Here is a 17,098-nt window from a genome sequence, read left to right on the forward strand (position 1 = left end):
CATTATTTTTATGATACCAAGAAATTTGAACCAGACATCTTTATTCTCTGATACGGTGCATGTTCGTGGGTCTATAAGATGAGGTGGTCAGAAGTCAAGCTTACGTGGTGGTCAGAAGTCAAACTTACGTGGAGGTCAGAAGTCAGGCTTACGTGGAGGTCAGAAGTCAAGCTTACGTGGAGGTCAGAAGTCAAACTTACGTGGCCTGGGTCAAAGTCTCAGCTGACGGGGCGGTCAAAGGATAGGAGTATAAGTAGGACAAGGGCCCGCCCCGATAGCGGTCAAAGACAGAGCCCACGGGCCAGGTACAGGTGAGGATTGAACCCACGAGCCAAGCAAAGGTAAAGGAAAGAAGGCTCTGGGCGTAGAATAAACTGTTGAAGTGTATACTGAAAGCCTAAGCTTTGTAAACATTCATTATGAATAAAGAATCACATTTGGTCAAATTGTCTACATTTGTTTGTAGTTGTTCATTTAGTTTATATTGTAGATAACATAGTATGTGGTGTCACATGCAGAAGATGATGTTATCAGTACCTTATAAATTATAAACAGTAGCTCACGACCAAAATGGAAAGGAACAAACCATTAGAAGGTTGTAGTGTAATTAGGTATTAGTTTATCTTGACTATATAATTATACTAGTACACTCAGAGTGTATTGAGTAGGACCATTTGAGGTCGTTTCTTTTATACTGACTTTATAAAGGAACAAAGACATCGGTTATTATGGAAGTGTGTGCTCTTAATCCTAATATAATAACAAGCACATATATTTGATATTTATTTCTTTAATTTATCAATGGGTGAGATTTAGTTCGTTGAATCAATAAGCCCGATAAGTTGGGAAATTGTATCACTTATAGTGTGTGTTGTTGATTATAAAAGGAAACTGTGTCCTAGAGATACTAGGTTGATAATGTCCTCAAGAGGAGCTCATAAGGATTGTCATGTTAAACCCTACAGGTGGACTTAGTCCGACATGACGATGAAGTTGAGTGGTACTACTCTTGGAGCTAGATATTAATTAAGTGAGTTGTCAGTAACTTACTTAATTAGTGGACATTCGATATCTTAAACACAGGGAGACTAACACACTCATAATAAGAAGGAGCCCAAAAATGTAATTTGGGATTGGTGCGGTAGTTCAATAATAGTTCTCTAGTGGAATGAATTATTATTGATAAAATTAAGTTGTGTGTTCGGGGCGAACACGGGATGCTTAATTTTATCGGGAGACCAAAACCAATTCCTCCTCTCGGTCCCTATCGTAGTCTCTTATTTATAGAGTACTATACCCACCTATACCCACCTTCTATACCCACCAATAGGGGTCGACCAAGCCGACCAAGCTAGTAGGGCCTAGGTATAAATTGGGTGGCCGGCCCTAGCTTGAACCCAAGCTAGTGGGGCCGGCCAAATTAAATTTAAAAGAGATTTTAATTTTAATTTTTATTATGTGGAAGAAATAATTTATTAAAGAGAATTAAAATTAAAATATCTCTCTTGTAAAAGATCTACAAAAGATTAAAGAAAGAGATTAGATCTCTTTCCTTATTTGTAGATTGGTGAGATATTTTATTTTCTCTTTAAAATTATCCACATGTTGATAAAATTAAAATTATAGAAATTTCCTTTTATCAACCATGAAGAGATTTTTAAAGAGAAATTTTATATTTTAAAATTTCCGGAAACAAATTAGGAAGTTTTAATTTGTTGATTAAAACTTGTCTAATTTGTTTATCTTGATGTGGCCGGCCAATATAGATTAAATTGGGAAATTTTATTTTATTTTTTCTCAATTAAATCATGTCAAGGGAATTGAGGAAATTTTATTGTAATTAAATTTCCTAATTTGCCTAAGCCAAGGAATATAAAAGAAGGGGTGAGGGTGCCTTCACAAGACACAACCTCTATTATTCTCCCTCTCCTATTCTTTGGTGTGGCCGGCCAACATCTTCTCCCTTTCTTCCTCTTTGTGGTGGCCGAAATTCTCTATTGCTTGGAGCTCTTGTGGAGGCCGGATACTACTTGGAGAAGAAAAAGAAGAAGGAGAGAAAGCTTGCTTCTCTTGGAGCTTGGTTGGTGTTTTTCTTCTTCCTTGGTGAAGCTTTAATTTTTGTGGCCGAACCTAGCTAGGAGGAGAAGAAGATGGTTGGTGGTTTCTCATCTCGGAAGATCGTTGCCCACACAACGTCCGAGGTTAGAAGAGGAATACGGTAGAAGATCAAGAGGTTTTTCTACAAGGTATAACTAGTAATTTTTCTTTCCGCATCATACTAGTTATTTATGGAAATAATACCAAATACAAGAGGCTTACGTTCTAGAATTTCGAATATGTTTTTCGATGTTGTGTTCTTTTGTTTTTTTCTTTTCCTTGTGATTTGATTGTTCTTTTCGGTTAACCTAAAGTTATTTTAGGAAATTAAATATTAGATTTCTATAAAAGGTTTTGTCTAGTCGGTGGTGGTTTTTGTCTAGTCGGTGGTGGTTGCTCCCATATCCAAGAAGGCCGTGTGCCTCGCCACGTCAGTACTGGGAACCAATTATGGAAATTAATATTTAATGGAATTAATAACTTAAGGTGATTTGGGTCGAACGTGTTAAGTTCCGCAGGAGATCCAAGTCAAAACCTAAAAGAACAAATAGATTAAGTTTTGGATCAAACGTGTTAAGTTCCGCGGGCGATCCAAAATTTAATTTAAAAGAACACATGGTAGCTAGGAAAAGGTTCAGATCTTTGTACAAAATTTTTGTACAGTGGAACCCCTAGGCTTTCCGAGTAGCAACCAACATAAACAGACCTGGCGCACAGGTCGGGACGTACGAGCCAGAGATAACGGTAAACAGAAGCAGGTTGGGAAACATACCGGTCGTTCAAGTCGGGACATACAAGCCAAGAATAATGACAAATGGAAACAGGTTGGGAAACAAACCTAGCGTTCAGGTCGGGACATACAAGCCAAGGATAATGGTAAACCGAAGCAGGTCGGGAAACAGACCGGTCGTTCAAGTCGGGACATACAAGCCAAGAATAATGGCAAACGAAAACAGGTCGGGAAACAGACCTGACATTCAGGTCGGAACATACAAGCCAAGGATAATAGTAAACACAAGCAGGTCGGGAAACAGACTTGGCGTTCAGGTTGAGATGTACAAACCAAGGGTAATGGTAAACAGAAGCAGGTCAGGAAACAGACCTGGCGTTCAGGTCGGGACATATAAGCTAAGGATAGCAGTGAATAGAAGCAGGTCGGGAAACAGACCTAATGTGCAGGTCGGAACGTGCGAGCCATGGATTACAGTAGACCAATGCAGGTCAGGAAACAGATCGGTCGAGCATGCCGGAACGTGCAAGCCATGGATTACTGTAGACAAATGCATGTCAGGAAACAGACCGGTCGGGGCAGGTCAGAACGTGCAAACTATGGATTACTGTAGACAAATGCAGGTCAGGAAACAGACCGGTCGGACAGGTCGGAACGTACAAGCCATGGATTGCAGGGGATCGAAGCAGGTCATGATGTAGACCTAGCACTTAGGCACTACAAGACAAACAAGCCAAGGAATCGTAACCGCTTGTCAGAGAATGTCAGAGAACAATCAACGTGTCAGGGAATATGCTAACAGTCAGGGCTCGCTACGTCTTTGGTTTTGCCGCTAGCCTATTAGGAAGAGCCACGTGTCAATCACCGCCAGACAAAGTCTGACAGCCGACATTCCCTGACGCTTGCCAGGCCCCAGAGATAGCTGTCGCAGTATAAAAAGGGATGATTTGTCCCTTATGCAGGTACGCTCACTCGTTATTTCTCACCAGTCTTTACTTTTCGTCCTTTCTCTGTATTTTCTGGGAAAAAAATACCTGACTTGAACGTCGGAGGGCCTGACCCGGGGACTTTTTCCTTGGTTTTTGGTCTCTAACGATTCGTGGGCTCGTCTGAGTGTGCGCAGAGCGACAACATCATCATCCTGGTCATCTTTCTTCGTCAGCCGCCCGTGCGAACCTTTCCAAGGGGTACCAGGTAGATCCAACGCTTCAGCGACTTTCCGTCAACTTCCAGTCCATCAAGGTCCGCCTCCATTTAACTCAGCTTCCAGACGGGATCAAATTTTAAACCCGAACAGGCTCTGTATTTTTAGAGAAAATGCATCTTCCAACAAATGTTAAAAATCTCATTACTTTCTCTCTCCGACCCGTTCCTCTTGTATCATTTCCGTTCGACTGACCGATGTAATTGTCTTTTGTGCTAGAAATGGATGAATTTCAATGGGAGGCCATGTATACCACCGTCTCATATATCAACATCCACAAACTATTTTTAGAGGTCGTCTCATATATCTTAGGACTAAGTCTCATTTGAGCTCTTACCACTTCAATAAGAAATTCAGCCCCTTATAATATATTTAATTGATTTTTTTATTATTTTACAGTCGAAATTAATAATAAATATGATTGTGATGGTAATCTAAATAGTTATTCCGTTCATGCACTACCGATCGGAACAGGCGTGTAGAAGCGTTGCATGGCTTCGGCGATCTTCTGCATATGCGCCGGCGAGGTGAAGTCGTCGTGCAGGAAGAACTGTGTGATCCTCGCGTGCTCAAACATCAACCTCCGGCAGCTGCGCGGCACCAAGCTCGGCTTTAGACTCTCGTGCACCAGCTCGTCGAACGCCGCCTCCATCTTCGCCTCTACGTGGCCCAACGCTTCCTCCACCGTGCAGCTGCTCTCTTTCATGCTCAAGGCCACAGCGTTGTTCCCATCTGGCACCAGCGAGTTCTGCATGCGCCAAATTAAAACAATTAGTAAGTGATCAGTTTAATTCGATAACTCGAGAAAGCATGCAGTTACTCTATCGAATCCGATTAATTCAATGCCATACGTTGTGCATTTGGACATCGATGTACAGTCTCAAGAACTCGGAGAGTTGATCCTGGAGTCTGGATTTCTCGTTCAAGCAAAGCAGATCCAAATCCTTGAGACGCTCTCCCATCAGAAACACGGAAGGCAGTAATCTGACGGCCACGCCCAATTCGCTCTTGCCAAGGTCGATGTACTCCTTCAATGAGTGCTCCACGCTTTGTCCTCCTAATTTAGTCTCCCTAAGTTTCATGTACACCTCCATCTGTTTCTTCCTCTGTTGTCATTATTTCACCAAGGAATTTCAGTTAATTATTTAACTCTAATTAAGAATGATTAAAATGAAAAACTAAAAGTTTCTTGTAATTAATAGTAACTTACGAGTTCATGGAAGTAGGGGAACACATCCTTCCCTTGGACTTTACTGGCTTCCCCTGCTAATTCATTCAGAGTCTCATACAAAACATTGAATGTTGTTTTCAATTGAGCTGGAAGTGAAAGAGCCAGCGAGGGATTCCACCTGTAAATTAAATAAATCACAAGATAATTAGTCAGTGATTTCATTCCACATCAAATTAATTAAACAGTATTCAGAAAGGGCAGCATCCAGCATGATTCCCACTACTTACTCTTCAACTGCTTGGCACAGCAACTTCAAGTCCTCAGTGGATTTATGTTTGTAAAACAGATCTGCGAGAACATTTTCAATGGAATTGAACTTGGTGTAGGCTATTCTGCTCGTAGCAAACTCTGGCTCAGAGAGTGTAGAAGCGATAGCGAAGTGAAGCTGCTCAGGGGACAGAGAGGCAGCTTCTAGTCCATAGCTATTCCACCAACTGTTAAATTAACCATATATACTTGTTAGGGTTCTTACTGCTTCAAAGCCCAAAAATGAAAGAATAAAATTAATTAAGCAGTTAGCGCAACATACTCTGCAATGGAATCCGTCTCCTTCTTGTATATTGCTTGCAGCCTGTTGAACTCCAACTTGGAAAGTTGTAGGTACTTCGGATTTGTCACATTGTATATCCTAAATATCGAGGCGTACACAAGTCGCTTAATTTTCTAAATTTTGAAGGGGAGTAATTGATTAACAAAGCAGAATTAACAATTGATTGTTACTCACAGGTAGATGGTCTTGGCGAGCCAAACATCGCTGTCTCCATAATGCTCAAGGTATTCCCTGGCATCAAGTCTGGGGAAGCTCCTCCTCCACGGGTACTCCAAGCCACGAGCAACCTCTTTGCCCAGTGCCTTCTTGCAGGACCACTTGTCGTCGACGTTGTTGTTCTTCACGCAATCCTTCAAGTATGTCTCCACAAAGGACTCGGCTTCCTTCAGAATTTTCTCGCCGGGGAAGGCAACCTGAGAGAATCGGTACAAGTTGAACATGTCTGATACTCCACGATGCGTTTGGCCTGGGAAGCATATGAAATTGCCATCGTCGTCTCTGAAGAACTCGATCAGATCTGCAAGCAAGTGACTCTTAGTTACGTTGGAATAAGTCTCATAAGAAATTAATAATGAACTTATGCACCATATATGCTGCATACCTGAGGAGACAGGGTAGCCATATAACCTCATCAGACGGAGGGCCATGCACGTATCGTCAACATCAGGAACGGTGTTGTCTCTGCCCCAAGAAACGCCTTGTTTCCCAGCATATCTATTCAACAACAATCGATAATTAAATTCTTTAGCGTAATGAGTTTAAAGTATATATAACCAGTCTTGTTTGAATCTAAAAAATACTGGTCGTACTTGTAAACGTAATCAAGCGTCTCTATGATCTCTTTCTTGAAGAGATGGTCGATCCCAAGTCTCGCGATCGTATCGACGGCCCAGATGCGTTCGAAAAGGTCGATTGGGTATTGGCAGGGCACTGTTTAATTCGCCATGTTAATGAAATTAATTTGTAACTAAAGCAGTTGCCGATCGAAGATGAAAACAAAACCAATTAAAATTTTGATAGGGATAACTTACAATTGTCTCCAAATCTGTCTAGCACAGATTGCAAGAACTCAAGGCATTTCTTGTCGCCAGTCTTCATGTAGACTGCGGCCGTGGAAGAAGCAGAGCTGAGGAAGCTCCCATCTGCAGATTGAAGCTTGAGAATTTTGTCCCATTGCACGACTTCCTGCAAGGCTTCCAACGTGTATAGCAGCGTCGTGTGCACTGAATGCATCACTTGCACGGGGATTCTGCCACAGATCAGTTGTAGTTTTCGTTGAATTCGATTTTCCTTGCCGATTAAATCATTAATTAATTAATCTATACGCATTAATTAATCAGTCACCTGCTCATTTTCTTTTCCCTAAATTGGACAATTTTTTGAATGGACGGACGATCATATGGAAGATCGATGCCCAGAGTCTTGGCTTCGTTCAACATGGAAGGAAATGCAACCTCGAATCCGCTAGTTATCAGACTCTCGCTCGCGGTCTCTATTTCATCCACATGATTCCTCAAGTAATTTAGACCTGCAAGATTAATTAAGTTGTAGATCAATGATTCATTTCACATGCCAAAATCATTAATATATATATATATATATATATATATATATATAAAAGATTGATATACTGCGCGTCTGCCCAGTGCACGACTGTGCGCGACTTGCCTTCCTAAACCTCCTGATCGGTCTCTGGACCGATCAGGAAACCGATCATTTTCTGATCGGTCTACAGACCGATCAGGAGGTTCCCTGATCGGTCCAGAGACCGATCAGGAAAGCAAGTCGCGCACAGTCGCGCATTTTACAGGCGCGCAGCATATTAATCCTATATATATATATATATATATAGATTAATTAAAGATATTGTGTGGTACCTTTCTCGATCTGATCTTCTGCAACGTTCCAGGTTTTAAGTGCAAGGACGCATGACAGAGTGCAAATCAATCGATCGAAGACGAGGTAGTAAGTGGGCTCTCCCCAAGAGCCATCTTCCAACTGGTTCTTGAGAATCCAATCGACAGTCTGCGGGAAGTGAGGCCTGCTCGGTTCCTCCGTGGACGGAATCCTAGCCACCCACGCAGTGTCATAAGCCGAAGCGTTCGTCTCGCCGTCGTTCATCGACCGGAAGATCTCTTTGATTTCCTTAACCAGCGTCTCCCACCTCTCGTTTTCCTCCTCATCCTTCAACTAAAAATGTATGAGCTTGCAGTAAGCAGAAATTAAAGTACATGCATGCATGCACGCAAGGCAGGATCTTGATTAATTTTCAGCTGAGGTCTATTACCGAGAGGGTTGGCATCTGGGATTCTTTTGTGAATTCGACTTGTGGAGATTGCGTTGCTTTGAGAGCGATTCCGGCACGTCTCTTGCTCCGTGTGTCGATGGAAATCGTCTGTTTTCCGTGGCTGAAGCTTGCGCTGCCATTGTTCATCCTTGCCTGCAGGGCCAAGTTCCGGCGGCCATTGGCCAGGCCCCTCGACAAGGCGAGCGTGTTGGGAGCGGCAGGAAGCTGGCACAGGCTCTCCATGATCTCTGATCTTCCTCTCCCTTACTCTCTCCGCTTGTGGCTTCTGAAGGTTTATGATTCGTCTTTGGCAAGCTAAGTGTACGTAGCAGCTGTCTGTATACGAAAGAGAGGAGGGGGAAGGAATTGGAGTTGGATCAAATAGTGGAGAAGTGATGTATAAGTAAGAGAGGTGGCGGATTACTTGCGACCGTCGAGTTCCGGCGTTGAGGAGGATTCCAAGCAGCAACGTCGGTTAACGATGCTAGGTGGGGCGCCGGTAAGTCATTGAGAATACCACAAATATATAACAAGTAAAATGATAAATGTTGACCAATAATAAAAAAATCTTAAAAATTATGGAAAACAACTAATTTATTATCGTAAAAATATATTTAAAATGCAATAATTTATAAATATACAATTAATAATTTTTCAACATAACAAAATACATTAATCAAATAAAACATGTATGGATACCATTAAATATTTAAAAGTATCATCAAATAATTTAGTGAGTTAAGTTAGTAGTAAATTTTAATTAACATTAGTAACTGTGCACATACGCATTATATGAGCTATGCTCCTTATATCAAGTAGGCCAATGCAAGATGAAATTTGAGGGAAAAAGAATTGACTTATAAAAAATAGTTTTAATTTTTAAGGATTCCTTCTACTTTTATTTATTTTTTTTAGTAAGGTAAAACTCTAATATTTTTATAATTATATATGCTTCTAAGAGTTATAAAAAATTGAGGTAGGACAACTATCCCACTAAAGTTATACGTAGCTCTGCTCCTGCTTACGTGTATAATATAATACATGAACACATGCGGGTAACATACTCTCTTTTATAAAAAAAAATTAATTTAATTATTTATATAAAAAAATTAAACTGATAAGAATAAATATTACGCTTAATCTTAGCCAAAAGAATATCCATAAATTAGGTAAGAGTGTGTCAAACCCATGCAATAATGAATAACAGCAAGTTACTGTAACATACTCCCCTCTTATAAAAAATTAATTTAATATCATATTTGATATTAGTCAAAAAGTTGAGAAAAGTATATTTTTTAGCATCGTCGACCCAATATATTTTTAGAACCTTCTTTGTTCGTAATATTGTCAATTCTAAGATGTTGGATTAAAGAAAATTTTAAAATTTTAATTGATTAATAAGAAAAAAATCTCAATAATACACTATAGCTGAGTCTCGAACTCTAGATCACTAATTGATATATTTATAAAAATTACTAATAAATCATAGAATTATTTTAATAACAAAAAGAACATTAATATACTTTCATTTTACCTTCACCAAAGTTAGTTAGTAAAAAGTAGAAATTTTTAATAAAATGATAAGATAAATTATAAATAAAAAATTATTAAGTTAAAAATAATATAAAAAAATATATGTTTTTTAAAAAAGTGTTTAAATTTAAATTCCACAAACTATATATCATACTTAAATTTGTTTGGAGGATTAATTTTCTTTAAATGTAAAATAACGACGCAAAAACATACCAAATATTAAAAAAAAAAAAAAAAAAAAAAAAAATGTAGACATATATTTGACCGGCCTTGCACTGATCAAATCTGACTGTCCCAGTAAATAAATTAATTGGTGGAGGATCATCGACCGGCTGCGCTTTGACTAACTAATCCCTCACACCTTATTTCTTCCCTGTTTCCACAATATGCTAGAATATCGCAGTACAAAGAGAGAAAACATGGGCATTGGCTACATCACGGACGGCCATGGCGCAGCATTTGTCTCGTCATACCTTCTCTTCTGTGGTTGCTATGTCTCCGCTAAGATTGTGAAATTAGTCTTATTAATGATAAGAATAAGATATATATCCTGTAATCTAAGAAGGTCGACGTCCTGCTGTTCATTTAGTCACTAGAGATTCCAAATGGATTAGATCATCCCTGAACTTAATAATATGGTTAATTTGTGGTTCAAGTTTAATCTATATATACATTTGCATGAATAGTGTTATAATATTTTATTGTACCAGCTTCTGCATTTGCATGCACCAAAAATGTCCACGTTTGGAGCTAGCCATTTTAACCATAATCTGATAATACTGAATTAACAGAGACTTACAATAACTTTCATTTATTTGTATCTGTGGGAATTGTTGCGGCGCATCATGGTCATTGATCTGTCTTTAAGGGTGAATAGCTGACAGAGAGTGTGGTTCTATGGCAATCATACGTGAAGACTTCGTTTGCACAGTAAAATTAAGAAGGTCAGTGTCGGATCAGGAAAAGAGCCTCCGATGATGATCTTTCAAAATTTAAATCAGTCACTGATAATGATCAAAACTAAAGAGAACAATATCAATAACAAAAACGTAATTACAAATAATATATACTTATTTCATTACATAGACCCTCTTGATATAGTGTTTCAGTAGACAGTCATGCCCTATTAAATCCTTCAGACCCGATCAACTTGCCATTCGCGCGCTCGACCAAATTCAACGATTCCATGCCTTTAAAATCGTCTTGATTTTAACATTCACATCGACTATTCTATTTTTCACCTTTAATTCATGGGCTCCTTATACCACCGCATCAGTCACGGCATGCGATTGATCTTGGCCGTCACGCCCACTATTAAATTTTAGCATCACGTGCATTTAATTCAAATGCATTTCCTTGGGTGCATTTGAAAAATAAAACGACGACTTGTTCATAGTAAACTGGCCATTGCATTTGAAAAATAATCATGTGTTTGACTATTTTTGGAAAAGACTTTAATTAGTGTTTATTTTCAAATTAAAGTTTGACTAGTACTGTTCAAAAGTTTGACTGACGACTGTTCCTAGTAAACGCCATTGCATTTGAAAAATAATACTGTGTTTGAGTTTGGTTGGAATTGATCAACTTTAGTGCTAGTTTTCACAATTAAAGTTGGACTAATCAAGACCGTTGAAAACTTTGAAGCTGTTATGTAATAACGATTATTTTGACAAAAAGGGGGTTTAAGAAAAGAACTAAGAAGAGAGATATTTCAGGAAATAAAAAATTATTTAATTACCAAAGATAGACTCATCCTTTTAAAATTTCTAAACGGGCTCAAATTAAAAAAAAACATGAAAAAAAGATAAAAATTATTAAAAAAATTTAAAACACCAAAAAAAAATCTTAAATAGTAAAATAATAAAAATTACTAATAATAATATTTTTTGGATCTTCCTGTATCAGTCATCCTAGGTTGAAAGAACTTATACTAGAGTTTATAGTAATATCAGATGGTAGTTTAGAGGAAGATCATTTGATACTAAATCAATAAAATCTACTAACAATTGTTAGGATCTGAGAATCCTCATCGATTTAGATGATGAACATAGTTGTACTAGAATTGGGCTCCTTGTGCTTTCTAGTTTGCTAACAACTAGAATCCCCCTTCTAGTTTGTTAACATAGTACATTAAAATTTTAAAATATGTTGTATCTATTTATTCAATGTTTGATCAATGTCGGATATTGAGATTTGGTTGGCTTTGTTTTTCTTGTGGTTTATAGCATTAAAATTTCTTTCTGAAATTATTCTCTGCAACCTAACTCACAATGATTGTTTTTAATCAACAAGCGTATATTCATGATAAATTTTAACCGGTAACAATCTTTGAAATCATTATTGCAAATCTCATGTAATATCTTGCTTTCAAAGAATAACAATAATGTTGGAAATAGCAATCGTAAGGGTACTCCAGAAGGGAGATCTTCAAAAATGAATTCAGCAGAGCCTGAAGATAGTTGTTGCACCTTGATAGCTCTGTCATCATTGTAAATCAGTTTGTAAATCTCTTTGATCTTGCCTTTTAGGTCTTCCTCAACTGGCCTACAATTAATTGCTTGATATAATTTGATAAAAGGTTCAAAATTATCTTGCTAAACAAAATATGAATCCAAAAATAAATAAATAAATAAAGGATCATCATCAAGCACTTCGTCCACTTCATAATTGTCATAAATTGGATCATTAGCTGTCTTAGTCTCATCTCCCATGCCTTTTTCAATCAACAAATCCTCTTGAATGATTAAAGTTTCAGGACCATCATCATAAAATACCTCATCAACTTCTTCCAAATCATCTTCAAATCCATCAAGGTTATCTCGAGCATCGAAGTTATCATTCTCCATGGCAAAAACTAATCGTCCTTGGAATGAATTTTGAGTGTACCTAAAAAGAAGAAAGTAATCTATTATCTCTTTCTTCGTATTCTTCCAATCCTTAATCCTGGTTTTGCCCTGTTTATTTTGTCAGTGATGCAAGTGCTCCCACTACGCCAATGCCGAATCCTTGAGTCTAATGGCAATCTATTTCAACTTCATCAGATCTGAAACATGTTGGTGCAATATTCCCTAGGTCAAGGTTGACCTGGTTGACTAAGCTTGAGTTGGCTCAAGCTTGAGTCTTGATGTTTGGGTTTCGATGTTTGACAATACATGGAGACAATACTTGGAGATTACAGGTGCAATTGTTCATGTGGGGAGTGATCCGGCGGTAAGAACTGGGGACCCCCTTTCTGAAACATGTTGGTGCAATATTCCCTAGGTCAAGGTTGACCTGGTTGACTAAGCTTGAGTTGGCTCAAGCTTGAGTCTTGATGTTTGGGTTTCGATGTTTGACAATACATGGAGACAATACTTGGAGATTACAGGTGCAATTGTTCATGTGGGGAGTGATCCGGCGGTAAGAACTGGGGACCCCCTTTCTGGGGAGTCAACGCCACGTGGAGGTCAAAATACCAGACGTCCGACCGGAGAAGGGTAGACCGGTCAGCTGAACGGGGTCCCAGCTGAACCAAAGATGACCCGACTAGGGATTCCGACGCTCGGGTTGAACAGAATCATATGGCCGAGCGGATAGCCCGTTCGGCCGAAGACATAAAGTAGCATACTGCGAACAGTCTCCACAGAGCACATTACCGGGAATCTCCTAAGTAGACCAGTACATATGACCGGCCGGACGTGAGGTGAGTGCCGGCCGGCCGGACGCCCGGCATGGAGTAAGAAGAGAAAAGGACAAGGAACATCTTTTGACAGCGGGCATGCTCTATGACCAGGCCATACTCCAAACCTTACGACAAAGGGTTCCGCTGTCCCATCGAAGACGTGCTTGGACTGTAGTGTTAGTTAGAGCCCTAGAGCCAATCATTTGATGATTATATGGACTCATTGTATCATATTCTTGTATATCAATAAAGGCATTTGTTTGGTTATTATACTTATTTATATTAGTGCCAAATAGACTAAGTATAATAGCGTCCTTGAGTAAAAGGTTCATACCTATATCAATCGATTAGTTGAATCGATAGTGAGATGATATAGGGAACACTACTCTTAATCATTCCTAGTCGAGTATTAACATTCAGGGACAATGTTAATGCAATAAGACTAGCATGTAGGTTAGCTCGATGACATGATCTCACAAGTCATGGATATAGAGATATCAAGCTGACACATGGGTATACATTGGAGAATGTATACTGAATGACCCGCCATGAGAAAGTATCATGGATCGTTATATGAGTGTCATATACTTTCTCATGTGACTATTAGTATGACTATTAGTCCTTAGACCTGAAGTCACCATGGATCCCTACATAAGGAGTTATGTACTTTGGTTTCGTCAAACGTCACCCGTAACTGGGTGGACTATAAAGGCGATTACTGGGTATGTAACGAATTATGCAGAGGGATGTGAGTGATGTAGATGGGATCTATCCCTCCTATATGACAGGAGTGACATCGATATTCTTGATAGAGTAAGACCACGAAGTGTATGGCCATACCCAAATGAGTCAATATGAGATATTGAGCTCATTTGATTGAGTGAGTCTACTTGGAGTTCAAGATTTAGATTGGTCAGAGGATGACACGGTCTATGCCTCACATTGATCAATCTAGATGTCTAGGATAGAAGGACACTTGTCATATATTGTGAGGAGTCACAATTAGTAGTCACAAGGTGATGTTGGATCTCAACATTTCTTGTAACTTGGGTAGCAATGATGTATTGCTAGATGTCGCTCATTGCTTATGTTTCTAAAGGAGTTTAGAAACATTGCCAACGTTACAAGAACCTATTGGGTCACACACAAAGAACAAGTGGATGGAGATTGGGTTCATATGATAAACCAATTGGATTAAGTTCATATGATGAACCAAGATGATTAGATTCATTTGATGAATCAAATTGGATTAAGAGTAATCCAAATTGGGCTAATTGAGTTGGACTCAAGTTGATTCATGTATTCAATGAGTCTAATTTAGATTATGACTCATTAAATCAACTTAATTTAATGAATTAGATTCATTATATTAAGTTGGCTTGAATCAAATGGTTAGATTAGATCAACCATGGAAGAGATTTGGTCAAGTTTGACTTGACTTGAGAGGGAGAGGAAGAGTCAAGTTTGACTTGACTAATTTCCACATCATTAGTGAGATGACAAGATGTGGACCAATGATGATGCTCCACATCATCATGGTATGCCACATCATGGAGGTTACAAGCCTCCATTCTCATTAATGTGGCCGGCCACATTAAATGAGTAGGAGTTACTCATGTGGCCGGCCACACAAGTGAATCAATGGGAATGAATTTTGATTCATTTGCTCTCATTCATTTCATCTCCTTCCTCTAGCCATTCTCTTTTTCTTTTCCTCCTTCTTGGCCGAGAGTTTCAAGCAAGGTGAAGAGGAATGTGTTAAGGTCCAAAGAAAAGGGTGAAGTGAAGGTCACAAAGGAGGATACCTAGAGGAGTATGTGAGATTCCTTTCCTTTCTCTCCTTTTCTTCCTTTTTCAAATCCTACCCGAGAGCTCTAGAAAGTGCTAGCACACTTGGGGCTCTCTTCTCCATCCTTTGAGTGTGAGAGACACTCCTTGTTCGTGTGGATATCATTAGAGGAGTGTCACGTGTAGGACCGTTGGGCCGGCTAGAAGGGTTGGTAAATAACCTGTCAATTAAAAACAGACAACCCTTCCTCGAACGATTAAGCTAACACTTGTAAAATGAATTAATCAGATAAATAAAAGCATAAAATAAAAAGACGAGGCACCAGATGTTTACTTGGTTACAACCGATGTGGTTGTTAATCCAAGGAAGATTAAGCTCAAAAACTCCTTCAGGCGGAGAAGCCTCTTACAGCGTTTAGGCACAGAAAATAGAAGCTTAACTACAACTAAAGCACACAAGTGTTTGGAAATAGAATGATCGTGATTGTTGAAAAGCTTCTGGACCAAGGCTATATTTATAGCCTTGGTCGGGGCGCCTGGATGGGTTCCGGGCGCCCTGGGGGGATAAAATTTATCCCCCAACGGTTGGATCGAGTCAAAGCTCGATCCTGTGAAAAAGTCCCTTCCGGGCGCCCCGGATGGTTCCGGGCGCCCCGGACAGCTCCGGGCGCCCCGGATAGTTCCGGGCGCCCCGGAGCCAAAAGTCAACCCAGTTGACTTTTGGTCCGTGCTCTCTTCTCTGGTTCAGCTCGCCTCTGGTCCGGGTCTTTCTGCTCCGGCTCCGCTTGCTTGGGTGATCTCTGACATCCGGAATAGGGCTCACCCGAACCCATCTTCCGGTCTTCTCGAGCGTGCTTCCCTCCGGCTTCTCGTCCCTCGGAATTACCGCGTGTCCCTTCTCGTCCACCAGCGTACTCATCCGCAGACTTCGTCCCTCGGTCGCACCCCGTGCCGACCTTCGCGCTAGCTGCGTCTCTTGCTCCCCGAGCAATCTTCCGCTCCGGCTTTCGTACCTCGGAACCACCGCACGCACTTCCTTCTCGTCCGCCGGTGTACTCTTCCGCAGCACCTCGTCCCTCGGATGCACAACGTGCCGTCCTTCTCGCTAGCTGCGTCTTCCGCTCGAGTACCTGTGCTCCTAAGCTCCTGCACACTTAGACACAAGGTTAGAAACAACGCAGGACCTAACTTAACTTGTTGATCACACCAAAACAACCTTGGGGTTCCAACATCACGCACCAAAGGTATAAAGTGTTTTTCCTTTGTAGATCTACTGTAGATCGTTGTTTATAACTCGTACTTGTGTTTTAGAAATTTTTCTTTGCACGGATCCTACGGCTTTGGGTGATTCGGGGTTTCCGCGACGCGAAAAGCGGTTTTCGCGGCTCGAAAAACCCAACATGTAGCAGTATGGTGTCAGGTAAGCTTTCTGACAAGCCCTTACTGAGGTATGGGCTGGGGACACGCATTCGCCTCGGTATGTGTGCATGAGCTCCTTCCCAGCTCTATATAAGGAGTCTCGCACTTCACAGGAGGTACGCATTCTCTGAGATTGTGAGCCATTTCTTTGTTGTCTGCTTACCTGACTTGAGGGTCGGAGGGTCGTCGCCGGGAACCTCTTCCCGGCCCGACTTCTTTGCAGGTTCGCCGGAGGTCCGTGCGGACGGGCAGAAATCTACATCAACAGTTTGGAGAGCAACAGGTGCCCAGTGTTCGTTGATTCAGCTTTCGGACAGGATCAGTGATCCGATGGTAAGAACGGGGGACCCCCTTTCTGGGGAGTCAACGCCACGTGGAGGTCAAAATACCAGACGTCCGACCGGAGAAGGGTAGACCGGTCAGTTGAACGGGGTCCCAGCTGAACCAAAGATGACCCGACTAGGGATTCCGACGCTCAAGTTGAACAGAATCATATGGCCGAGCGGATAGCCCGTTCGGCCGAAGGCATAAAGTAGCATACTGCGAACAGTCTCCACATAGCACATTACCGAGAATCTTTTAAGTAGACCAGTACATA

General features: G+C 40.4%; 2 protein-coding genes across 2 annotated transcripts; both read right to left on the bottom strand.

Moving 5' to 3' along the window:
* Window positions 1-4,458: 4,458 nt before the first annotated feature.
* Window positions 4,459-7,059, bottom strand: LOC121983269 (bifunctional levopimaradiene synthase, chloroplastic-like). Its single transcript, XM_042536215.1, has 9 exons — window positions 6,844-7,059; window positions 6,622-6,742; window positions 6,414-6,526; window positions 5,987-6,329; window positions 5,792-5,890; window positions 5,490-5,696; window positions 5,242-5,380; window positions 4,883-5,137; window positions 4,459-4,779 (listed from the first exon to the last, which is right to left on the bottom strand). Exons 1-9 carry the CDS (start codon window positions 7,043-7,045, stop codon window positions 4,483-4,485), a joined length of 1,776 nt encoding a protein of 591 aa, XP_042392149.1. The 5' UTR covers window positions 7,046-7,059; the 3' UTR covers window positions 4,459-4,482.
* A 93-nt stretch (window positions 7,060-7,152) lies between these two features.
* Window positions 7,153-8,590, bottom strand: LOC121980044 (bifunctional levopimaradiene synthase, chloroplastic-like). Its single transcript, XM_042532015.1, has 4 exons — window positions 8,524-8,590; window positions 8,100-8,435; window positions 7,690-8,002; window positions 7,153-7,340 (listed from the first exon to the last, which is right to left on the bottom strand). The coding sequence occupies exons 2-4, from the start codon at window positions 8,340-8,342 to the stop codon at window positions 7,153-7,155; spliced, it is 744 nt and encodes a 247-aa protein (XP_042387949.1). The 5' UTR covers window positions 8,343-8,435; window positions 8,524-8,590.
* Window positions 8,591-17,098: the final 8,508 nt, after the last annotated feature.

The sequence above is a fragment of the Zingiber officinale genome, chromosome 5A (genome assembly GCF_018446385.1).
Source record: "Zingiber officinale cultivar Zhangliang chromosome 5A, Zo_v1.1, whole genome shotgun sequence".
In the NCBI taxonomy this organism is placed as follows: Eukaryota; Viridiplantae; Streptophyta; class Magnoliopsida; order Zingiberales; family Zingiberaceae; genus Zingiber; species Zingiber officinale.